A 26,375-nucleotide genomic window follows, 5' to 3' on the forward strand; every position below is an offset into this window, starting at 1 on the left:
TGTCTTATCATCCTCAACCTATTTCCAAAAAAGTTTCCCATCTTCCCCCAGGCCTCATGATTACTTCCTATGTTTTATTTGTTTGTATTCTTCTCTCCCTCTAGCATTCATCTTCAGCACTAAGTGTTCTAGCACTAAATTTCAACCACAAACCAAGTGCTAAAGACATCCAAGCTCATAATATTTTTCTCCAGTTCTGTCCTCTCTCCTAAGATCTAGCCAAGTATATCCATATGATTGTCATGAAGACACTTACCAGTCCCAAACTAAAGTTATTATCTCTTCCCTATAGTCTGTCTTTCTTCCTATAATATCTATTATGATGAGGGGCATCACTAATCACACCACCTAGTTTCTCAAATCAGATGCCTCAAAATCATCCTCCTTTCCACTTCCCCTATTTATTCCTTGTGTACAATTGTTTAACAAGTTGTGCTAATTCTGTTTCAAAATTCTTTCCTTATCTGATATCTCAACTACATCCTACCACAGTTCAAGCTGTTATCATGTTTTGTCTGCACAATTAAAGTAACATCTTAACAGGATTCCCTGTCTTCATTTTCTCTCTTCTCCAAAAGAAATTACTTACTAGCGGGAGAAGAGAAAATGGGGACAGAGGAGAAGGACCCTAGGCTTGTATTGTCCCATGAACACATTAGATAATTATCAAATCATTCTAAATACCCCAGAAATCAACTGGAAGTTTTATAAAACAAAATCCACAACTAAAAAGAGAGAAAAAGCCACATGAAAGAAGGTAGGAAGTACAAACGTGTTGTAAAGGAGAAGTGGATTGCTGATGCTGTGGAGGAGAGGGAGCTGTGCTCATAGAGAAGGGTAAGAGAATAGAGCACACATGGGAACACACAAGAAGAACATTTCCCTAAAGTCATTGCCTGGAAAAACAAGAAGGGCTGATTTTCATGAGCTTTTACAACCACCGAGGCTTAAAGTCTGGAGTTTTAAAGGTCAGTGGGGTTGGCTGGGATAGAGTTGAGAGGGCACTGCATTGTTCTTGGACAGAAGGAAAGCAAATAACTAGGAGGTGGGCAGTGTGGAAACAGCAATCTGAAAAATGCTTGGGACACATAGCAGGAAGATATTTGCTCTTCTTGGGACACATCCTTGAGAGGCAGCATTCATGGAAATGCCCCTCTGGAATTTCCACGAATAGCTGATACCATTTCCTCCCCGGCCACTCTGCATAAACACAGAGCCACCTGAGGGATGCAGCACAGCACCAACACCAGTTACCTAACATGCTTATACCAAGCCCCACATCTTATACTCTGGTGGATCTGTTCTTCTCAGTCAAGCTTCTCTAAGTCCCAGTGCAACAGGCCTCTTCCCCAGAAACCAACAGAAACCCCAGCCCACACCATATCTCCAGACCAGAGAGTTCTGCAGGGCTTCAGTTCTAGTAAAAGTAGTGTCAGGTCTCATTTAACAAACAGACCAGAGTACACCTAGTTTAAACTCACCACATTCTGGCCAAGGACCAAACATTGGCAACTTCAGGCAAGAAGAGCCTCTGTAGATGTCTAGTCTGAAGGAAAGAGCAGCCAGAACACAACAGCAGAGCACATGCAGTACACATGGGAAACAAACCTGATGTGCCAGACTCTGGACATTACATGAGTTCTTCTTCATAAAGCCATTACTCTCAGGAGCAGGAAACATAACTGGCTTTTCTAACACAGAGAAGAAAGCAGAGTCTTAGACAAAATGCCATGACAGAGGAATTCATCCCAAATTAAAGAACAAGATAAGGCCACGGAAGAGATCTAAGTGAAACAGATAAAAGTAATAAGACTGATGTAGAATTTAAAGCAACAATTATATGGATATTTGCTGGACTTGAGAAAAGAATAGAAGGCATCAGGGAGACCATTACCACAGAGATAAAAGAGTTAAAAAATCAGTCAGAGGTGGTGATTCAATCACTGAGATTGGAAATAGGCATGATGCAATGAACAGTAGAATGGAAGAAGCAGAGGAACAAACCAGTGATATAGAAAACAAAATAATGGAAAATAAGAAAGCTGAACAAGGGGCGCCTGGGTGGCTCAGTGGGTTAAAGCTTCTGCCTTCGGCTCAGGTCGTGATCCCAGGGTCCTGGGATCGAGCCCCACATCGGGCTCTCTGCTCCGCAGGGAGCCTGCTTCCTCCTCTCTCTCTGCCTGCCTCTCTGCCTACCTGTGATCTCTGTCTGTTAAATAAATAAAATCTTTAAAAAAAAAAAAAGAAAGCTGAACAAAAGAGAAAAAGAAGAATTATGGAACATGAGAATAGACTTAGGGAAATCAGTGACTCTCTCAAACATAATAACATTCATATTATAGGAGTCCAAGAAGAAGAGAGAGAAAAGGGGGCAGAAACTTTGAGGAAATAATAGCTGAAAATTTCCCTAGCCCCGGGAAAGTAAACAGACAACCATACTCAAGAGCACAGAGAATTCCCATCAAAATCAATGAAAGCAGGCCAACACCAAGACATATTGGGATTAAATTTATAAAATATCATGATCAAGAAAAATTCTTAAAAGCAGCAAGACAAAACAAATCCTTAACTTACAAGAGAACAACCATAAAACTAGCTGGAGATATCTCACAGAAACATTGAAACAAGAAGAAAGTAGCATGATATATTCAAATTGCTGAATGAGAAAAATCTGTAGCAAAGAGTACACTATCCAGTAAGGCTATCATTCAGACTAGAAGGAGAGATAGTTTCCCAGACAAACAAAAACTAAAGGGGTTTGTGAACACTAAACCACCCCTCTGCAATAAATACCAAAGGAGTCTCTTTGAGTGGAAAGGTAAGACCAAAAATGATGAAGAAAAGAAAGGAACAGAGAAAATCTCCAGAAACAATAACAAAACAAGTAATAAAATAGCACTAACTACATACCTATCAATAACTACTTTGAATATAAATGGATTAAAAGCTACAATCAAAAGACATAGGGTGTCAGAATGGATTAAAAAACAAAACCCATCTATAAGCTGCCTAAATAAGACTCATTTTATACCTAAAGATACAAGGAGAAACAGTTATCAAATGGACATCAAAAGAAAGCCAGAGGAGCAAAACTTACATTGTACAAACTAGACTTTAAAACAAACACTTTACCAAGAGATGAAGAGGGGCACTGTATCATAATAAAGAGGACAACCCAACAAGAAGATCTAATAATTGTAAATAGTTATCCACCCAACATGGGAGGACCCAAATATATAAAACAACTAATAACAAACAAAAAAGAAACTAATTGCTAATAACACAATAATAGTAAGTGCCTAAGAGACTTTAACACCCCACTTACATCAGTGGACTGATCATCTAAACAGAAAACCAAGAAGGAAACAATGGCTTTGAATGACATACTGGACCAGATGAACTAACAGATACATTCAGAATATTTCATCCTGAATACATACTCAAGTGCACATGGGACTTTATGCAGAATAGATCAAATATTAGGCCACAATCAAGCCTCAACAAATACCAAAAGACAGAGATCCTACCATGCATATCTTCTGATCACAACACAATGAAATTTGAAGTCGACCACAAGAAAAAATTTGGAAAGACCAAAAATAAATGGAGGTAAAATGAGATGCTACTAAACAATGAATGTGTCAGGGTGTCTGGGTGGCTCATTTGGTTAAGTGTCCAACTCTTGGTTTCAGCTCAGGTCATGATCTCATGATTGTGGGCTTGGGCCCCAGGCTGGGCTCTGTGCTCAGCGCAGAGTCTGCTTCTGGTTCTTCCTCCCTCTCCCTTCCCCTCTCACTCACACACACACTCTCTCTCAAATAAATAAATAATAACTAATGGGTCAACCAGGAAATTGAAGAAATTTTTTAAAAGATACATGGAAAGAAATGAAAATGAAAACACAACAGTCCAAAAAATATGGGATGCAGTAAAAGCATCCCTAAGAAGGACATTTATATCAACAGAGACCTACTTCAAGGAGAAAGAAAAATCTCAAATATACACCCTAACATTAAACTTAAAGAGCAAGAAAAATTATAAATGAAGTCTAAAGCCAGCAGAAGGAAGGAAATAATAATGATTATAATATATAATAATTATAATAAAGTAATATATTTTTAAAATATATATGTTAAGTAAAATAAGTCAAACAGAGAAAAACAATTATCTTATGGTTTCCCTCATATGTAGAAAATGAGGAATAGCATGGAAGACCAAAAGGGAAGGGAGAGAAAACTGAATGGGAAGAAATCAGAGAAGGAGAGAAACCATGGGAGACCCTGGACTCCTGGAACCAAACTGAGGGTTACAGTAGGAAGGTGGGTAGGGGGATGGGCTACCCAGGTGATGGGTATTAAGGAAAGTACACATAGTGATGAGCAGTGGGTGTTATATGTAACTATGTTAAACACTATATCAACAACTAATGATGTACTAGAAGTTGGCTAATTGAATATAATATAAATGAATAATAGCTGCATAATAATGTATAATTAAAATAAAAATATAATAAAACAGATGTAAATGATATAAAAACTAAAAAAAAAATAGAATAGATCAATGAAACCAGAAGCTGGTCCTTTGGAAAAATAATCAATGAAATTGATAAACCTCTTGCCAGATTTATACAAAAGAAAAAAGACCCAAACAAATAAAATCACAAATGAAAGAGGAGAAATAATAACTGACACCACAGAAATACAACTATAAGAGAATATTATGAAAAACTATATGCCAACAAATTGTGAACAGCCTGGAAAAAATGGATTAATTCCTAGAAACATATAAACCACCAATACTGAAACAGGGAGAAATAGAAAACTTAGACTGACAAATAGCAACAAAATTGAATCAGTCATCAAAAATCTCCAAACAAATTAAAGTCCAGGGCCAGGCGGCTTCACAGCAGAATTCTACCAAACATTTCAAGAAGAGTTAACACCTAAACTTCTCAAATTATTTCAAAAAATAGAAAAGGAAGAAAAACATATAAATTCATTCTATGAGGCCAGCATTGCCCCAATACCTAAACCAGATAAAGACTCCCTAAAAAAGAGAACTACAGGCCAATATCTCTGATGAACATGGATGCAAAAATTCTTTTTTTAAGGTATTTTATTTTTTAAAAATATTTATTTTTTTTGACAGAGAGAGAGAGAGAGATCACAAGTAGGCAGAGAGACGGGTAGAGAGAGAGAGGGGAAGCAGGCTCCCCACTGAGCAGAGAGCCTGATGTGGGACTCAATCCCAGGACCCTGAGATCATGACCTGAGCCAAAGGCAGAGGCTTAATCTACTGAGCCACCCAGGTGTCCCTGGATGCAAAAATTCTTAATGAAATACTAGCAAAACAAATCCAAAGTACATTAAAAGAAGCATTCACCACAACCAAGTAGGATCTGTTCTTGGGCAGCAAGGGTGGTTCAGATTTGCAAATCAATCTGATAATACCACAAGAATAAAAGAAAGGATAAGAACCATATGATCCTCTCAATGGATGCAGAAAAAGCATTTGACAAACTACAACATCATTCTTCATTAAAAACCCTCAATTGGAAGGGGAGGTGAACCATGAGAGACTATGGACTCTGAAAAACAATCTAAGGGGTTCGAAGGGGCAGGGGAGGTTGGGGTACCACGTGGTGGGTATTATAGAGGGCACGGATTGCATGGAGCACTGGGTGTGGTGCAAAAATAATGAATACTGTTATGCTGAAAATAAAAACTAAATTAAAAAAAAAACCCTCAACAAAGTAGGTTTACAGGAAACAACCCTCAACAAAATAAAGGCTATACATGAAAAAGCCACAGTTAATATCCTCAATGGGGAAAAAACTGAGAGTTTTCCCCTAAAGTAAGGCTCAAGAAAGGGATGCCCACTCTCACCACCGTTATTTAACATAGTTCTGCAAGTTCTAGTCACAGTAGTCAGACAACAAAAACAACAAAAATAAAATAAAATAAAATAAAATGCATCCAAATCAGCAAGGAAGAAGTCAAACTTTCACCATTTGCAGATGATGTGATACTCTATATGAAAACCTGAAAGACTCCACCAAAAAATTGTTAAAACTGATGCAATTCAGTAAAGTTGCAGGATACAAAATCAACATACAGAAATCTGTTGCACCTCTATAGACCAATAATGAAACAGGAGAAAGGAATCAATCCCATTTACAATTACACCAAAAACCACAAGATACCTAAGAATAAACTTAAAGAGATGAAAGACTGGTACTCAAAAAACTATGAAATGCTGATGAAAGAAATTAAAGACGACACAAAGAAACTGAAAGACATTGCGTGTTCATGGATTGGAGAACAAACATTGTTAAAAAGTCTACACTACTCAAAGCAATGCACAATCCCTACCAATCCTTATCAAAATACCATCAGCATTTTTCACAGAGCTAGAACAATCCTTAAATGTGTATGGAACCACAGAAGACCCTGAACTACCAAAGTGACCTTGAAAAAGAGAAGCAAAGCTAGAGGCATTGCAATCCCAGATTACAAATTATGTTACAAAGCTGATTGGTGGAAACAGTTTGGTACTGGCACAAAATAGACATAAAGATCAATAGAACAGAATAGAAAACCCAGAAATGAACCCACAATTCTATGGTCAATTAATCTTCAACAAAGCAGTATAGAAGATTCAATTAGAAAAAGTCTCCTCCACAAATGAGATGTTAGGAAAACCGGAGAGGAACATGCAAAAGAATGAAACTGGACCACTTTCTTACACACAAAAATAAATTCAAAAAGGATTAAAAACTAAATGTGAAACAGGAAACCATTAAAATCTTAGAGTAGAACACAAGCAGTAACCACTTTGGTATTGACCATAGCAATTTCTTTCTATGCATGTCTCCAGAGACAAGGGAAACAAAAAGCAAAAATCGAATTATTGAGGCTGCATCAAAATAAAAAGCTTTCACACATCAAAGGAAACAATCAATAAAACTAAAACACAATGTCTGGAATGGGAGAAGATATTTGCAAATGATGTTTCTGAGAAAGAGTTAGTATACAAAATCTATAAAAAAAAACTTAACAAACTCAAAATCAAAAAAATGAATAATCCAATTTTTAAAATGAGCAGCTGACATCACTGATCATCAGGGATATGCAAGTCAAAACTACAATGAGATACCATCTCACACCTATCAGAATGGCTGAAATCAACAATACAAGAAACAACAGGTGCTGGGAAGGATGTGGAGAAAAAGGAATGCTCCAGCACTACTGGTTGTAATGCAAACCAGTGCAGCCACTCTGGAAAGTAGTATGGAAGATTTTCCTCGATTTAAATTTAAAACTACTTAAATTTAGAACTACTTTAATTTAAAAATAGAACTATCCTATGATCCAGCAATTGTACTACTAGGTATCTACCGAAAGAATTCAAAAATACTAATTCAAAGTGAAACAGGCACCCCAATGCTTATAGCAGTATTATCTACAGCAGCCAAATTATGGAAATGGCCCAAATGTCCACAGACTGACAAAAGAATAATGTGATACATATATACATACACACACACACACACACACACACACACACACATAAACACACATGCAATGGAATATTACTCAGCCATACAAAAGAATGAAATCTTGCCATTGGCTGTAACAACATGGATAGAGCTAGAAAGTATGCTAAGCAAATTAAGTCAGTCAGAGAAAGACAAATACTATGTAATTTCTCTCATACATGGAATTTAAGAAACAAAACAAACGATAATAGGGGAGAAAAGAGAGAGACAAACCAATAAATGGACTCTTACCTATAGAGAACAAACTGATGGTTACCAGAGTGGAGGCAGATGGGGAACAGGTGAAATAGATGACGGAGATTAAGAAGTGCACTTGTGATGGGCACTGGGTGATGTACGGGAATGCTGAATCCCTATATTGTACACATGAAACTAATATTACACTGTATGCTCACTAACTGGAATTTAAATTAAAACTTAAAAGAATGGCTTTAATCTTCTAAACGTATTTCTAAGCAGAAGTGGAAAAATGGTAGCATATAGTTACAAGTGATCACAAACTGAAGTCCATATTTACAGTGTTATGGAAGGAATAGAAAAGGGTGAAAAATATTCTGAGGACAGAAGCATAGAAGGCCAAGGAGTAAGCAGGCCAGCTGCTATAAAACCATCAGTGAGAGTGGAGAGTGGTAAGAAGAGAACTGTCCTCAGCACCCTGTCCTTCTTGCTCTGTATCTTCTCCCTGGATTATTTCAACCACTACTTGGAACCCAGCATCCACTTTTCAATACTATATCTCCAGTCGGGATGTCTTTCCTAAGTACTAGACTTAGATATCTAACTGCCTGTGGGGTATCTCTACTAGGATGCCCCCTAGGTATCTCAATATCAGTTTGTGTACAGGTGTACTCCATCCCAAACAACTTCTCTTTCATTCTCCATCTAAGTCTACAGCATCGCTGTTTAGTTCCTTCAGTGTATCAGAAATCTGGAAATTACCCTACTCATTTTCTCATCCTTCTCCCTGACATTCCTATGAATTCTATCAACCAAAGAATTCTCTACATTCTTCTCTCCATTCTAACATCCACTGCCTTTGTTTACATATTGAATTACTGTGACATCCCCCTAATGGGTCTCTTTGACTCCACTGTCTCCCTGTATTTCCTTGCCATTCCAATTTCTACATCATCTCCTGAATGATCTTTCTACAGAAGTCACTGCTGAACAAGCCAAAACAAAAACCCCTTTCCATTTAAGACTAATAATTAAAAATACACAAACTGAAAAAAAAATAATAACAGTTTAAAACGAGACCTAAGGGATGCCTGGGTGGCTCAGTTGGTTAAGCAGCTGCCTTCCGCTCAGGTCATGATCCCAGCATCCTGGGATCTTGTCCCACAAGGGGCTCTCTGCTCGGCGGGGAGCCTGCTTCTCCCTCTGTCTCTGCCTGCCGATCTGTCTGCCTGTGCTCGCTCTCTCTCTCTCTCTGACCAATAAATAAATAAAATCTTTAAAATAAATAAATAAATAAAACGAGACCTAAAACAGTGGGAGTTAAACCTCTGGGATTTAACCACCTTCTTAAGTAATGTTTTGATGCCTGATACATTTTTTTCTCTATCTGACACAAGAACCTTCAAGAAGAAATGCTATCTATTTCAATGTAGTTCATAGAACAAAACATAATTTCTATACAATAAATAATGATTTTCTGATTTTTCAAATAGAAAAATAAACTAAAACCCAAAATGAGTGTATCTCTGCATGGCCAGTCTCTTCAGTGTATAAATGACGGCACAGAAAAGAGAATAAAGAGAGTTAAATTAGAAAGGTAAACTAAAATAAGATTCTAGTATTGGACCAAGGAGTTTGTCACAGGAAGTCATCAAATATTTTTAAGCTTGAAAATATCATAATCATAGGAAAGATTAGGAGTTAGAAAGATATTAAAATTAGGGAGATTATTTAGAAGCCAATGCAGGCATTCTCTAAATGGAAATGGATGTCAAAAGATGTTTCTAAGGTAGTAGCAAGAAGACTCGGATGCCAATCTGCTAATGTGATTTAAGGCAAGTGGTGTTGACAGTTTTGAGGTTTCTATCCTGAACACAGGAATATAGGAGGAGAATCATCTCTAGTAGGAAAGGGTGAATATTTGGATTTTCGGTATCTTTGGGATATGCAGGAAATATGAGTCTAGACCAGAAGTTGGTCTAAATCCTGCCAGCTGCCTATTTTTATAAAGTTTTACTGGAATATAGCCACACTTATTTCTTCAAGTACTTTTTATAACTGCTTTTATGCTGCAAGTAGTTAGGACAGAGTTCTTTTGCCTCCAAAGTCTCAAATGATTACCACCTGGCCCTTTACATAAAAAAAAAAATTTGCTGACCTTCATATTCTAGTTCAGGAGCGTCTGGATTAGGAGATGCAGAATCTTGGGGGGGGGGGTTGCTTTTTCCTGTTCTTGAATATTCCACCTCTGGGAGGGGCGGGGCCCCTGAAGTGGAATAAACCATTATGGTGGGGTGGAGAGTGGGGGGTTAAAGTTTTTGCACTTGATTATATTTCGTACTTGATTATATATTTCTGACCACTACTGTTGTTTCCCGCCTTTGATGACTTTCAACAATGTGGCAGGTTCTCTTATGTCCTGAAGTTTGAGAGGGACTTTCCTCATGCTTTCCTTCCCACCCCCACTGTCTCTGGAAGTTGGAACAGTCCCAGGGTAAAGGCCTGGAGGGTTGGCCCCAAGACTTCCTTTCCTCCGAGCCCCTAGAGGAAGAGAGGTGCGCTTTCTTTTTTTGGTAAGTTAGTGAAGCGTCATAGGTCCACACCTCCACTAACACCAGCTAGGGAAGTGAGGCCTGGTGAGAAGTGTACTATGGCGGGAAGGCCGGTCGGGGTAAGGTGGGGTGTCTTTATGAGGGTCCGAGGAGGGTGAGGTGGGGCGGGGCATGGCAGGGAGATAAGATGGGAAGAGACTGAGGGGGGAGGGGCAAAAGGGGACGGGAAAGAGCAACTAGTTGATTCATCCCACAGAACCAGCCAACCCTCTAACGCCCTCGGCCATCATGGCCTTGAAACCTGACGATGCCAGCAGTGGGTTCCAGCACAACAATGTTGTGGCCTTCATCAATGAGAAGATGGCCGGGCACACAAAAGGCCCTGAGTTCTACCTCGAGAATATAGCCCTGTCCTGGGAGGCGGTGGAGAACAAGCTCAGGGACATCCTAGACGACAACGCGGTGCCCAGTGAGGCCAAAGATGCTTGTGCCTGGAGCAGCCTGGCCCTAGGTATGCGCTTTGCCTGCAGGCAGAGCCAGTTACATGGGTGCAGGGTGCACTGGCTGCAGAACTTCACCAAACTGCATAAGTCCGCTGCACAGGCCCTGGCCTCAGACCTAAAGGAGCACACAGCGCAGCAGGAGATGGAGCGCAGGGAGGCAGCCTTCAGGCTGCGGCAGACACAAGCAAACCTGGCAGAGATGCAAAAGGAAAGGGACCTCCTGAGGTGGAAGCTCCTCCGGGCTGTAAGATTACCTCTATTGGTCCCTGCCCCATCTCCTGGCCCCATTTCCCTGCCCCACCCTCTCGCTGCCCCCAGAATAGGTCTTAATCCTGCCTACTTTTCTCCAGGAGCTGGAGTCTCCACGGAAGCAGGAGTGGGTCCAGGTCACAGAGGAATCAGATCTGGCCACTGCCAGTGGGGCTGAAACAGAAAGAGCACACAAGGAGGAAGAGGAGGCAGGAGCTGCTGCTACTTCTGCTACAGTTGCTGGCACCACAGGAAGAGGAAGAAGAAGACAAAAGGATGTGGAAGGAACAGAGGCCACCAAGAAGCTGGGCAGAGGCTTTGTGCAACCTCCTGGAGCTGAGGAGCAGAAAAATTACCCCTCTGGTGGGCAGAGGGAGGGAGATCTCAGGTCAGTGGAAACAACCATGTTTTATTTCCCTGGAACCCTCCAGCCTGCATCCAGAGTCTCACCATCACCCCTTCCTGTCCAGCTTCCTGCTTCATTCACATACTCCTACTCATGCCCCTCATCCCCCTTTCCACCTGCGCCCACACCATCCCCACCAGCAGCAACATGCACAGCAGGAGCTCCATCTCCGACATCTCCCCACCGGAAGCCCTCTGATGTTAGCTTGTGTTCTGATGTGGGGTCCCAGGGAACAGACCCTCAAGAATCCCAAAGAGACAGGAGAGACTCCGAACCTCATCAGCAGAGAAGACCTCCCATATTTCGCAGGCCTGGGGATTGGGACTGTCCTTGGTGTAAAGCTGTGAATTTTTCAAGGAGGGAAGTTTGCTTCCGCTGTGGGAGGGGAATCTGGCTGCAAAGCCCTCAGTAAATTCAGAAATGTGAAGTAGAACAGAAAATCCCAATGGGAAATCAATTTTCAGAGGGAAGGGGAGAAGTAGGGGAGGGTTTGGGAAGAGTGGGGGTGTAGGGAGGGTGGGCAAATGGGGCAAGGTGGTTGTGAGGGAGGTGGAAAAGTGGGCTGGGAGGTGGGGTATGGGGTGGTGTCTGGGGAGGGTGAAGATGGGGTAGCTATTGGGATAAAACATAGAGGAAGTCTTATTTTGATGAACTTTTTTGTGTTCTAGAGCTTTAGCATTCCACACCCCAGAAGCACCATAGCTTCTTAGTATATGTCTCCCTCCCCAACCCTAGTATCTGGTGGGTCTGAGTAGCCATGTATATGACAACATACCCTATCCTCACCTAGGCTATATATGATTGGAGCAGGAGGGGACACCTGACCTATCCTGAGCCAAACAGGTCTCACATTAGAGAATCTGAACCGAGAGGCAGATTCCATAGTCAGGATGGTGTTGGGTAAGGAAACAGTGGGTTATTTGGAGTTGGGGCCAAGGCCACAGCCAAGGCCTGGTCCTGGTTGTCAGGGAGCAGAACTGTGTGCTTTATAGAAGCCAAGTATCTTTTAGAGGATGCCAGAATGTGGTCCCAGGCAGCAGACAAGCACAGAGAAGCAGGATAGGAGTTGATCCTGCAACCTCAGAGATGGAAGATCTGTGGCATGACCACTTTTCCACTTCTACAATGTGCTACATGAAAATACACTCTACACAAATCCCCTTTTCTTTAAGCTAACTTGAGCAGGTTCCTGTTCTGGGCAACCAGGTTATTTCCAAGTCAGAAATTGGCACTAGAAGAGTAGTTGCAAACCACAAACAGTCAAAATGTTGGAAGTGGCTGGGAAGGAGTATCATAGGGTTATGGGTAGTGAGGATTCCTGTATCCCAAGAGTATTCAGGAATGAACTGGACAGGAAGCTTGCTCATGTTCTGATCAAGTTATAGTGTGAGACATGATCCAAACAGGCCTGTAGTTAACCCTGGGCTTACAACACAGCAGAGATTTGCCACCCCTAAGAAAATCCTTTAGGTCTGCAAACGGGACACCAGCACCAGTTGCGGACAAGGACTGCTATGACTGTCTAGATCCACAATAGAACACTCCCCAATCTCAGTGGCAGAACTGGAAACTCCTGCCACTGCCAAAGAGGTGAGTCAGCAACTGCTAGTGCCCAGAGGGTTTACTGGTTTAGACCACGGACCAAAGTGTGGTGCCATCCTGAGGGATTCTCTGTCCCAACCCACCACCAGAATAATAGCAGGAAGGGCAATCTGGCTACAAAGGCCTTAGTGAATTCAGAAATGTAAAGTAGAACATATCCCAGTGGAAATCAATTTCCAGAGGGGGAGTATACCCAGAAAGGGGGATGGGGAGGATTGTCGGTCTCCCCTCTTATGACTATAAGCTGTATTGAGTATGGCTAAGTGTTATTGAGTATAATAAATGTATGGTTTAGCTCACAGGTGGAAGGATGGTGAGGTGTCACACCTGGACCAGACCGAGAAAACTGGAGGAGCCTTGGACATTACTTGGGGACTGTGGACCTAGAAACAGAAACTGTCATGGGCTCGGGATATCTCTGCAGCATCTGGACATGACTTTAAGGCATCTCATTTGGGAACAGATACAGATAATCATTTTCAATTTTGGGGCCAGACCCCTAGATAGTTATCAAAGGGCCTGTACTTGTCAGAAATATTCTTGGACTTGTTTAAATTCTTCTACAGCAGGGTTTCACAACCTCAGTACTCTTGATGCTTTGGGCTAGATACGTGTTTCAGGGGACTGTCCTGTGCATTTAGGATGTTTGGCCAAATCCCTAGCCTCTACACATTAGATGGCAGTAGCACCTACACTTCCATTTGGACAACTGAACATGTCTCCTGATATTATAACATGTCCACTGGAGGGCAAAATCACCCCTGGTTGGGAACAAAATCCTTAGGGGTAGTCAGAACAGGGGGGAGAGAGCACATGCTCAGCAGTGCCCAGGGCTTCAGGGGAGGCCCTAAGGAGGAGAAAAAGTGATTTTTGAGCAGATATGGGTAGGGGAGGGGCAGAAACCAAACTGCAAGGACCAGGGACTAAGTGGGAAGCAAAGTACAGTCCTGAGAGAGGTTCTTCAAGGACTTCTGATGGTGAAGGAAAGAAGTCAGGTAGGATACAGGACTGAGAGATAAAAACGTTCTTTTGAATATGGGAGAACTTGAACTATGGAGGAGAAAGCTGAGGAAAACTTGAAAGTACAGGAAATTTGTAAAAGAAGGGAATAGACCCTGTGTACTGTTTTGGAGGCACATCCAATGTACTGTTCAATAAAAAAAATATGTTTGTAAGAAACAAAACCCCCAAAGTTCTCCAAGTGTACATATGTATATGTATATTATAGATTTAATGTGTGCATTATGTTATTGATTGGTGTTTGAAAAAGCATAGGAAAGTCTGGAAAAACTTGTTTTTTTCTATTCAAAAAATGGAATAATATGGGGCATTAGGATGAAGGGCTTCTACTTTATGTATTTCTATGTTGTGAAAATAAATGTTCACAGATACAAAAAAAAATTAAAGGATGTGAATTTGTTGACTTGAATGGGTTTGGAAAAGCCACCTCTTCCTTTGGGAAAGGAGAAGAGGAAAGCAGACACAGATCTATGTGGCAAGAAGATGGGAAATGAAGAGGGTTCCCTCATGTGTCCTTTAGACAAGACACCTAAAAATGAGGACAGAAGGTCTGGGTGGGTGGGTGAGGGGGCTTCTGGGCAATGGCATATTTAGAAATATGGCATATTTAGGAGGAGGTGGGGAGTTGGAGGGAGGAAAGGATCATCAAGCTGCACAGAGTATCCAATTAGGATAGGACCCAACTGAAAGAAAACCAAAAGGGAGGGCAATTGGGGAGCCTAGCAAGGTCACTGGAAAGGAAGGTAAGTAGTTCTAGGAGGAGTACCAGACATAAATCTCTGGTGTTGTAACTCGTTTTCATAATTTATTTTTCTCAAGAAGAGACTCGGTCAGTTTGTTTGGATTTAGGATTTATGTTTGGTAAGATTTAGGAAAAAGGCTGATATTTTCATAATTTCATGCATTATAGCCATTTTAAAGTTTTTTCTCTATATGTCCAAAGGAAAGAATTTGGTAAATTAGAATTAATTCTATTTTTATCACTAAATATTCTCAACAAACCTAACAGAGGTGATCTGACTCAGCCTTTGAGCCTTCAGGCTAGCATGCTTAGTGACATGGGTAGCTAAAGAATAAGACAGCTTTAAAAATGATGGTTCTGGAAGAAAGACTCAACTCTAATGGACAAGGGAAGGGGATGAAAATTTCACAGGGGCCAATGTCTTGCTCAAAAGCAGTGATTTTTACCTCTGTAAAAACGATAATGATGCTCTCTGGGCTTGCATTTGAGGTAATGGCAGGCAAAGTAGTGAAAGGGAATGACCAGGGAAGTTACCTCTGACTTCCCTCTTTCTACTCTTTCTAATGACCTATCCACACTCTGGGAAGTCAAACATGGCTACACATTTCTCTAAAACAATGGAAAGTAAAAGTAACTCAAACCATAATTAAATTTTAAAACAATGCTTTTTTAATCTTTGCTTTATTATCATGCAGGATCAAAGTAAAAGGTTTGCCAGAATGTTTATACAAAGACCCTACCTAATAGGAAACTTCCCTAAATGCCTTAAAAATCAGAATTTCCTATGACTTTGCAGCTTGTTGTAAATGGTGGTGTTTCCAGCATCATGCTTTGTACTGTCATAATAACTGCCTTCCTGATTATCTATTTCTGTTTCTATTGGCAAACTTAACACATCAGGGGAACGGTTCATGTAACCAAATTATAAATCTTCAGACCCTAGTGATCAGAGATTTACAGCCAGTGAGTCAGCAACCAACACGTGTGGAAAGCCTGCTTGCTCTGCTCTATGTGTGTGTGAAGCATGGGAGAGGGTAGGCTATGGGTTTATGGGTCTTTAGACCCAGTTAAAAAAACAGAAGGAGGGCTATAAGGAGGGAGCAGTACAGAGAGAGAGAGATTTCACCTGAGAGTAAAAGAGATGAATGTAAATATGAAACATGGCCGAATCACTCTCCTTTATGAGGAGCTGAAGGAAGGTACTGGTAAAGGAAAGAATAATGGGGCTGAAAAATAACAAAATGTGTATGACATCTCTCCACCCATATAAATGTATATTGCCTTAGTAGTATGTTCTGGTTTCAAAATAAGAAAATGTAGATTAGTGTTAACCTGGGTCTTGTGTTAATAAGATCAAGGTGATGTGGAATTCCACCTCACCCTTCCATTTAGCTTTTGTGTTTCACAGCCATAGATCCAGACTCTACCTACTAAACTTTAACCGGTTCTCTTGCCGAAGTGGATCACTCTTCACAGTTGTGAAAGTATGAGGATGGTTCCACGTGAATTCATCCCCACCCCTGAGAAAACAAGTTGGAGTGCATGTGCTGAGTGACAATGCTGAAGTCAGCAGCATCTTCTTTTGTTAATAAGAGGAATCAGAGAAGGGAATTTACACCATTTAAATGTGTAATTTCTCCATGGAAACAGCATCTGCTAAAAACTTGCATTGTGATGGGACTATAAGTTAAGGTCCTCGTTAGTTGTGTCTTTTAACTTGTTTTCTAAGAATTGATCAGTGCCTTAGTCTCTTAAAGTCTCATGTTCCCAAAATATATCTAGTTATTGTTAGTTTCACATTGAATAAAAAGGTCTTGATAAACTCAGATTCCAGCCAAAATGACCTCCCAGTTTTTCCTTGTGCATAGGCCATGCTTTACTGCCTCCTTGCCCTTGAACACTGTTCCATCTGCCTGGGAAGGTTTCCACTATTGCCGCCTGTTCAGATCCTCAAGAACCATCTCAGGGGGGCCTGGATGGTTTGGTGGGATCCCAGAGTCCAGGGACTGAATACCACATCATGCTCCCCGCTCTGCAAAGAGCCTGTTTCTCCCTCTCTCTCTGCCGGCCACTCACCCTGCTTGTGTGTGTGTGCACTCTCTGTCTCTCTTTCTTTGCCAAATAAATAAATAAAAACCTTTAAAAAAAAAAAAAAAGAACTATCTCAAACACCCCTGATTTTATAAGTCAAAATCTATTTTCCTTACTCTCTGCTATTTTATCTCTACCCTTCTTATAGCCCTTCACTTTCTCTCATGTGTGATGGAGAAAAAGACATTAAGTTAGTGTTGGCAGGTTTCCCATTCTCCTTGCCCTCTAAATATGATCGTCTCTTTGGATGCATGGGTCTCTACTTATCCAGTAAAATTCAGTTACTTCTATGGAGATTCTTGGTATGCCAGATCAGTTTCTGGGCTTTTACTATGCAGAACAGTTGTAATTGGCAGAAAGAGCTGAAAAATTGCAAGGAACAATGATAGTGCAATTAAGTAACATTGGAAATGGAAGCAAGAGCTTCTTACAAAGAAGCAAACAAGTGATATAGTATGGAAAAGGGGAAAAAAGAGGAAAAACTTGCAGGGGATTCATTTCAGACTGAATTTTATAGTTGAGAATGAGGAGATATTAGAGAGTTTTCTGGGTAGTTGTAGTGTGTAAGAGATATTGAACATGAAAGTAATATGAAAAGCTGATCTTAAATGTTGCTGTGCATTACAAATTGGCTTCCTCTTGATGTTTTTCAAAGGACAATAGTAAATCCTTAAATATTCAAACTTTTAAAATTGTTTAGTTGCTATACTGTTTCTTAGGATACAATTATATGCTGAACCACATGGACTTTTATTTGATTTTTACTTGCTCAATTATAATTTGTATACAAGTCCTAATTCCTGTTTTAATCTGTTAGAAGGCAGGGGCCTGTCATCCACTTTTGACTTTTTTGATACCTTTCACAGAGCAAATGCTCAATAAATATTTGTTTACTGACTAATAGATACTTAAGACCTGAAATGATATCAGCTAAAAAGCATCCTTTATATTAAAAAAACAAAATAAAACTATGGTTAGGAAAGAATGTGTTCTCACTGGGCGCCTGGGTGGCTCAGTGGGTTAAGCCGCTGCCTTCGGCTCAGGTCATGATCTCAGGGTCCTGGGATCGAGTCCCGCATCGGGCTCTCTGCTTAGCAGGGAGCCTGCTTCCTCCCTCTCTCTGCCTGCTTCTCTGCCTACTTGTGATCTCTCTCTGTCAAATAAATAAATGAAATCTTTAAAAAAAAAAAAAAAAAAAAAAAGAATGTGTTCTCACTTTTCACCAGTCTGAAATATTTTACCTTCAAGATGAATGGAAGAAAGTGGTTTCATGCAATATATTCTTGAAAAACATAACCCTCCCTTTATAATGCCTCATTATATTCATTCTAGCAGCACTTCATCATATACTAATGTATATGCTTCTCTAATTGATTCATTCTAATATTCTATCTTGGAAATTTGGGAATCAGAGTAAACAGAAGAAGGAAAGTCAGCTAAGTATATACATCCAGCAAGCTTCCTCCATCTCTTATTATTTGGTAAATAACAACTTTTAAGCATGTCTTCTTAATGTTTGGAAACTGATAAATGATCACAAAGAGCTCCAAACTCTGTAAGACAAGTTTTATTTGGTTTTATCTCTGGAAATTTCTGCTTTAACTTGATCCTCACTTACCATGAACTAAGAATCTCTATTCCACTGTCCTCTGTTGTCCACCTTTAATCAACAGAATCTCATCTTCATCACCAGATGATATTTTACACTCCAGAAACTGAAAGCAGAATCGCAGAACTTCATACAGGAAAGAATTAAGCATATCTAATTTGTAGTAACATACACTCTTCAGGTGTTCTCCTTCTCAGTTAAGAACACAATGATTTACTCAGTTGCTTAAGTCAAAAACACACAAGTCACCCTTTATTCAACCATTTCATTTTGCACATTCAGTGCATCAGTATGTCCTGTCAGGTCATCTTTCAATACAAATCTTGGCTCCATTCACTTCTCCCCATCTCCTTAGCTACCACCCCAATCTAAGTTGACCATCATGTATCTCCCTTCAACTGATGTAACTGCTTATCAATGTGGTCTCTTTGCTTGTCTCCATATAATCCATTCTCACTGGGGCAGCCAGAGTGTTCTTTAAAAAATGGAAATCTGATGATGTTACTCCTTGGCTTAAAATAAACAGACAAACTGTAACCCTCCCCATTTGCCTCTGATTGCTAATAAAAATCAACTTCTTATTCTGGCCCACAATATGCAGCAGGATATGACCTATGCTTGCCTCTCCAGCCCTATCCAATACCATTTTCCCTCTCAATTTACTGTACTCCATCCACCCAGACTGGCTTTTTAAAATTTCCTTGAATAAAGCCTGTTCCTGTTTCATGACCTTTGCACTTGCTATTCATTCTGACTGGCACACTGCTCCCATAGATTTTCACAAGACTGGTTTCCTCCTTCCATGCAGGTCACAGTTTATAAACTCCTTTCTCTGGGAGGCCCTTCTTGACCACTCAACAAAAATGACCTTCCATTCACTCTTGTAACATGACCTTTTTTTTATTCTCACCATCAGTACTACCTGGCATAGTCTTGTGAATGTATCTATATGTTTCCCCCACTCTAGAAGGTGAATCTCAGGAGAGTAGGAACTTTAATCTGTTTATTCAATGCTATATGCTGAACACCTACTGAAAGTGTTCAAAATAGCTTAATTTGAATAAACTAATTTTCACTTTCCAGGTAAGGAAATCAAGGCACAGGTCACACAACTAAAATACACCATTATTCCCTTGGTTAATATCGGAGTCAAAACCTAGTAGTACAGAGTTTGTAAACTGTGAGTCTACTGGTTGAATCTTAGTAGGGAATCTTAGGAGAGGAGTGCAGAAAATTTAAAGATTGGGGAAATTTCATATAAATATTCAGATCTCAGGCTTTTCTTCAAAAAATCAGAAGATCTAGTAGTATTTGGCCTACATTCCTACATGGTAACAAAAATTTGGATGCCAGGTGACTGCCCAACTTTAACAGAGACATAGTTCATTCACTCATTCAAAAATCATTTGTTGAGCATTTACTATGCGCCTTATACTTTGTAGGCCCTTGAGCTATATCAGGGAGCAGAAAAGACATACTATCTCGATCCTTAAGGAACTTACATCCTAGCAGAAAGAGATAGAAAATAGACAATGAATATGACAGGTAAATTATATATATCATAAAAGTTGATAATTGCTATGGAGAAAATAAGAGTGAGATGAGAAGTATCAGAAGTGCAGGGTATGGGCACTGAGTAGAAGAGAATCTTAAGATTATATATAAGTAAAATAGTCAAGGAAGATGCATCAATAACATTAAAATAGAGGAAACTGTACAACTGTAGGAAATGAGGGAGTTAATCATGTAGCTATAGGAGAATAAAGCATTTTATACAGAGGTAACCATCTGTACAAAAACCCTAAAGCTGGATTATACCTGTCTAAAGGTATACCTGCTTGAGAAACAGTAAGATCAGAGGGCCTTGTAAGCCCCTGTAAGGTCTTGGCTTTAATTCCAAATGAAATGGGATGCCATCAGAACATCCTGAGAAGAACATAAACATTATGTGACTACTGGTATTAAGAAGAGATTGAAAGAAGATATGTAGAAGAGTAGAGAAACCGATTAGAAGTCATTGCAACAAAAGAGGTAAGAGATAGTGGCTTGGACCAGAGTGATATCAGTGATATGGAAGGTATAGCTTGTGTAATCCACAAAGTTTGAGGGAGTTAAGACCCTGTGGGATACTGGACACCTGGGTGGCTGAGTCAGTTAAACACCTGCCTTCAGCTCAGGTCATGATCCCAGAGTCCTGGGATCAAGTCCCACATCAGGCTCCCTGTTCAGTGGGGAGTCTACTTCTCCCTCTGCCTCTGCTCCTCCCTCTGCCTCTCCTCCTCCTCCTCTCTCTCTCTCTCTCTCTAATAAATAAATGAAATCTAAAAAAGAAAGAAAGAAAGAAAGAAAAGAAAGAAGAAAGAAAGAAAGAGAGAAAGAAAGAAAGAAAGAAAGAAAGAAAGAAAGAAAGAAAGAAAGAAAGAAAGACCCAGTGAGATAACCTCTTGACCAATGGGACAAGGGAGCTCAGAGAGAAATTCTCTATTTCTCCTCGTAGATCAACTATCTTGAAACCTACTCTTCCCCTGCCTCACTTACCTTTTCCTTCACTCTTGTGTCCTTGGGATTATATTCCCTAATACACACTAGCTTTTGCCTCATCCCCCCCCCCCCCAGGAACCTGTGGTAAGATAGGAGGAAGAGCAGAAGTTCAGTTTGGAACATATTTGTTTTAACACCAAGAAGAGATGTCGAAAAGCCTATTGAATAAACGATTCTGTATTTTAGGAGAGAGATCTGCGCTGGAAGGGATATATGTTGGAGTTATCAGACAGATAGTATGTAAAACTGTAAGACCATATAAACAAATCATGGAGGGAGTATGGGTAGAGATGCGAGGGAGAAAACAAAACAAAACTAAAGACCAAGCCCCAGGTCCCCCTCCTGCAAAGGAATTTAAGAAAAGGTAACTGATAGAGTAACTGATAGGGTAACTGATAGAGTAGAAGGAAAACCAGGATAGTGTAATTTCTGGAAGTCATGTAAAGAACATATAACAAAAAGAAGGGAGTAAGTAACTGTGCCAAGTGCACTGGTTACATAAAAGAAGGAGTGACAATTGACCTTACCATTGGATTTAGCAACATTGACACTTTGGAAACTTTGATATGAGCAATTTTGGTGCCATAGTGTAAGTAAAATTCCAATTGGGTTGGGTTTAATAGAGAATTAATGGAGAGGAACTCAAGACTCCGAAGACGGCAGTTTTGTTTTGTTTTTAAGTAGTTTTGCTATAAATGGAAGCAAGGAAATGGGCAGTGTCTAGCAGAGAAAGTGGAGCTGAGAAGACTTTCTTTTTTAAAAGATTTTATTTATTTGAGAGAAAGTCAGAGAAAGAACACAGAGGGAAAGAGCACAGTGGGAGAGAGAGAAGCAGACTCCCCACTGAGCAGATAGCTTGACATGGGGCTAGATCCCAGTACACTGGGATCATGACCTGAGCTGAAGGCAGATGCTTAACTGATTGAGCCACCCAGGAGACTTCTTTAGGTAGCATAAATATTGACCAATCTGCATACTGATGGAAATGATCCAGTAGAAATAGAAAATTCCATGACATAGGAGAGAGATGGGAGAAATGTTCAGGTAATTTCCTTGAGTAGGCAAATAAGAACAGAATCTAGTGTACAAGCAAAGTGCATAGCAGCAATGATAGCAGACTTGAAGGCAGAGTATGCAGGTACAGATGCCAGTCGGTGGGTGAATATAGTGGAAGTTCTCTCTTAATTTCTTCAATTCTTTTAGTAAAATAGAAAGCAAAGGGAGGAGATGTTTGATGTTTGAGGAGAGCAATGTAAAATAGTCATCTAGGAGGATGAGATACTGAAAAGAATAAGAATACATAGTAAAGCTATTTGGCAAAATTAAGGGTCTGTTTGAGGTTTATGATAAAGAATTCAAAGTGAGAGTAGTCAAAGTTATTATATATTTCCCTTCAGTCAAGTTAAGCTGCAGGGATGCAGGTGCAAGCACAGATGGAGAGTTGGTTTAAACAGTACCATGGTTTTCATAAGATGGAGAAAGGGTCAAGGAAATCAAGAGGATATATATGGGAGTGATTATAAAGACTGATCATGAAACTTAAACTATGCTAGGTGAGGGATGCCTGGGTGTTTCAGTCAGTTAAGTGTTTGCCTTGGATTCAGGTCATGATCCCAGGGTCCTGGGATCAAGTCCCACATCAGACTCCTTGCTCAGTGGGGAAGCTGCTTCTCCTCCTGCCTATATCTCCCTCAGGTTGTGTTCTTTCTCTCTTTCTCTCTCTGTCTCAAATAAAGTCTTTAAAAAAAAAACTATGCTATATGAGAAGAGATCAAAGGACAGTGAAAAAATTGTAGGATCACTGAGCTGCAACTTTGGGGGTCAATAGATTATTGGAATTGGGTTGTAGAAACTGTAAGCTAGCGGTAGTGGCAAAATGAGAAACATGGAAATTAGATTACTGAGGAGACTGATGTAGCCCTTCAATGCCCTAAAATGTTTCAAATGGCCTGCCACAATCATTACATTACCTACTTTTTGGCCCCTGAAGAGATTTTGAATTTGCAACTACTGCAACAGATTAAAACCTTGATATGAGTAAAATAATCATAAAACAGAAAGTCACTGAAATTTGGGGTGCCTGGGTGGCTCAGTGGGTTAAAGCCTCTGCCTTCGGCTCAGGTCATGATCTCAGGGTCCTGGGATTGAGCCCCTCATCGGGCTCTCTGCTCAGCAGGGACCCTGTTTCCTCCTCTCTCTCTGCCTGCCTCTCTGCCTACTTGTGATCTCTGCCTGTCAAATAAATAAATAAAATCTTAAAAAAAAAAGAAAGTCACTGAAATTTGTATAATGATACAGGGGAATATATATATATATATATATATATAATACCAGTATTCACCAGCTCATCAATGGTTATTTGAAATCAATTCTTTTTTTATAATTATCAAATATAACCCATTAGTTCTTACAAAGCACATAAACTGCTGATTATACTATAAATATCTGCTCCTCTCCAATAAATAAATAGATTTCAAATTACACAGGTATTGTACAATAAAGTGGCTTATATTTCTAACTATTACATAGTTAACATAAAACAGTATGATTCTACTTCTAAATATTACAGAATATCTAATTAACTTTTAATGAAATGAAAGTAAATTATAATCACTACTACTTTGCTATTTACATTACCTGTAATTTTATGAATAAGCAGATAATCAAGTTTTGGAGGTGAAATATTAGTCTTTTCATATTATATATGTGTTACTTTATGCATACTTGCTACAAAAAAAAATAAGTTAAACCAGGACTCCCACTTATATCCAAAACCAGGTGGAAAACATGACTAATTGCATCACACTTTAGTCTATGCAGACTAGAGAAGACATCGCCGCTTTCTCAAGACCCTACTATACAATCTTGATCTTTTCTAAGTTCAACTAATTCTATAAGATGCAGATTCTCATTTTTCTATTATAAATTGTCTTCTCTTCTGAAAATTTGTCTTAGGTAGACATTTCTTTTCTAAAGACACAGGTTTCCTTGCAATATGGCATAAAGCAAATCCTACTGTACCTGCTCAATGAACATTTGTTAACTAGCATATAAAACTTGTTTATTATATACTACACAGGCACTTATATGTCAGGATAACTTAAGGGCCATTAAAATCAGGCAAAATTACTGTGCACTTTTATTTATTTTCTTTTCCATTGTGGAACATTTCAAATATACTCAAGAATAAAAATAACAATATAATGAACCATCATATACTCATTATACAGATTCAATAATTAGCAACCTGCTACATTTCTTGTTTGAAATACCTCTCTGACCTCAACTTTTCTGAGAATGTTGTTTTGTTGGAGTAATAATCACTAAAATATGATGACTAGCAAGGCAAATGTCTTGCAAATGTATCCAGCCTCGGGGTTGGATAAGTGCACTAAGGAACACTTTAGAAAGAGTCTGTGAGACATTCAGATTTTGAGAACTTCATTTATTTCAATGATTACTAAAGAACAAAAATAGTTGAACTATGTTCCCTTTTAAGAAGGGAGTTCCTTGTTCTGTTTGCTTTGTTGAAGAGGTAAATGGTCATAATGGTTTTTGAACCTATAACTGGTTCGCTTCACTTGGCCATTGTGATACCCAAACACTCAGGTTCCTGTAGATGTTTGATAATACTTAACCGTTCTTTTCGTTATCTATGAATTAAATTCAGGATTATATAAATGTATCTGTCTTCATACACAGCTTAAGTCATCCCTCATTACAAATTGTTGGCAAAGTGATATGTGGGATTTTGTTAAATAAGATTACTCTCGTCATTTTTATCCCACTGAGTGCCTCCACTGAAAAGATTCAGGTGGGAAGCAAGGGAGACAGTAATTCTTGGACTGACACTACCTCTCAAAATATGACTCACTTCTCCATCATTTCTCTATTACCATAACCCTTAACTGACATACTGAGAAATTCAACTAATCACTTTTGAGGGTGGCCAAAGAAAAAACACAAAAATGAGTGATGGGCTACAGAAAGATCACAAACAGTAAATTTCTCTTGTTATGATTCAAATGGATGAATAATATTACTAAATATTTCATATCTGCATTTTTAAACACACTGTAATCAACATACTATTTTTTAAGATTTTATTTTTATTTATTTATTTGACAGAGAGAGACAGCAAGAGAGGGAACACAAACAGGGCAAGTGGGAGAGGGAGAAGGAGGCGGGAATACAGACAATGTCAAATTCAGAGCCTTTTTTCACTATAAATGTCACTCTCTTGACAATGACATAAAATCTCCTATATGGATAGAATTTCTCACTTGGCACATATTTGGAGTCAGTGGCTAGTACTAGATATGAAAAACATATGTATTATACACAGCCAAATGCCAGTTATATCACTTGTATCATTCTGAAGTAGATTTCTCTATCTCTGAGTTGACAAAAGACTATTTCTTCCTTTAGAACAGTGGTTCCCAAACTTTTTTTTTCCTTACCAAGGCACATATGAGGTATGATATTCAAAAGTTTCACCCATCCCTTCAGTCCCAATCACTCCCTAAGATCTATTGCATGAATAAAAGATCAACTGCATGAATCTAAGCCTCTGCTCAGTGTGATATCATCCTTTTCTCTTCTACTGATCTACATGTGAGTTGAGAACCACAGACTTAGATGATATCTACAATAGATATAAATTAAGTCTGATTTGTACCTGAAAGAGAGGGCCACCTTGCAGGAAAGGATTTCAGGGGCACTAGGAAATCCCACTTGTGCATGAAATACTACAAGGCTTTGTTTAAAAGCAAATAGGCTGTCAACTGAGAAGGCCTAGAAGCAATCACACCCCAGTAGCAATGACCATATTTAGCATGGGAATTTTGGTTTCTAACGTCATTCTCCATTAAAAGGAATGAGGGCTCCTTGGAGAAATGGCTGGGGCAGGAATAGGACTGGGGCAGGAAATATATAAGATAAGCCTGGAGAATCTTACAGTGCTGAAATATAAAGAAATGCTCAAAATACACACACACAAAGATGAAGTTATGTCAAAGGAACAGATATGCCAACTGAAAGAACTCTGATGGACAGAGGTAGAAGAGTTAGAGCTAGAAAATAAAGTAGCCTTGGGTGATTACCTAATGTATAATATAAATATCCATGAGTTCATACTGATTAAATAAATAGGAGTAAAGAGACAAAAATCCTATGCAGAAGAATTATAAACAATTTTATGTGGTACTCTGCTCTTGATGAGGTGGATCATAACTCCCTACTCCTTAATTATGGGCTGTGAATAACTACTTCCTCCCAAAGAGGAGAGTATGAAAAAAAAAAAAGAGGAAAAAAGTAACTTCACTG

The 26,375-nt window shown here is 39.5% G+C and overlaps 2 protein-coding genes across 4 annotated transcripts in view; one reads left to right on the forward strand and one right to left on the reverse strand.

Annotated features, from left to right (window-relative positions):
- IL1RAPL2 (interleukin 1 receptor accessory protein like 2) overlaps positions 1-26,375 on the reverse strand; it is a 1,449,628-nt gene that overhangs the window by 597,621 nt on the left and 825,632 nt on the right. The gene's annotated exons all lie outside the window — the stretch shown is intronic.
- Positions 10,576-11,872, forward strand: LOC309856356 (testis-expressed protein 13A-like; the record flags this gene model as incomplete). The annotated part of the gene is made up of 3 exons (XM_082717424.1): positions 10,576-11,034; positions 11,141-11,431; positions 11,636-11,872. The coding sequence occupies 3 exons, from the start codon at positions 10,576-10,578 to the stop codon at positions 11,855-11,857; spliced, it is 972 nt and encodes a 323-aa protein (XP_082573550.1). The 3' UTR covers positions 11,858-11,872.

The sequence above is a fragment of the Mustela nivalis genome (assembly GCF_964662115.1).
Source record: "Mustela nivalis genome assembly, chromosome: X".
Classification (NCBI taxonomy): domain Eukaryota; kingdom Metazoa; phylum Chordata; class Mammalia; order Carnivora; family Mustelidae; genus Mustela; species Mustela nivalis.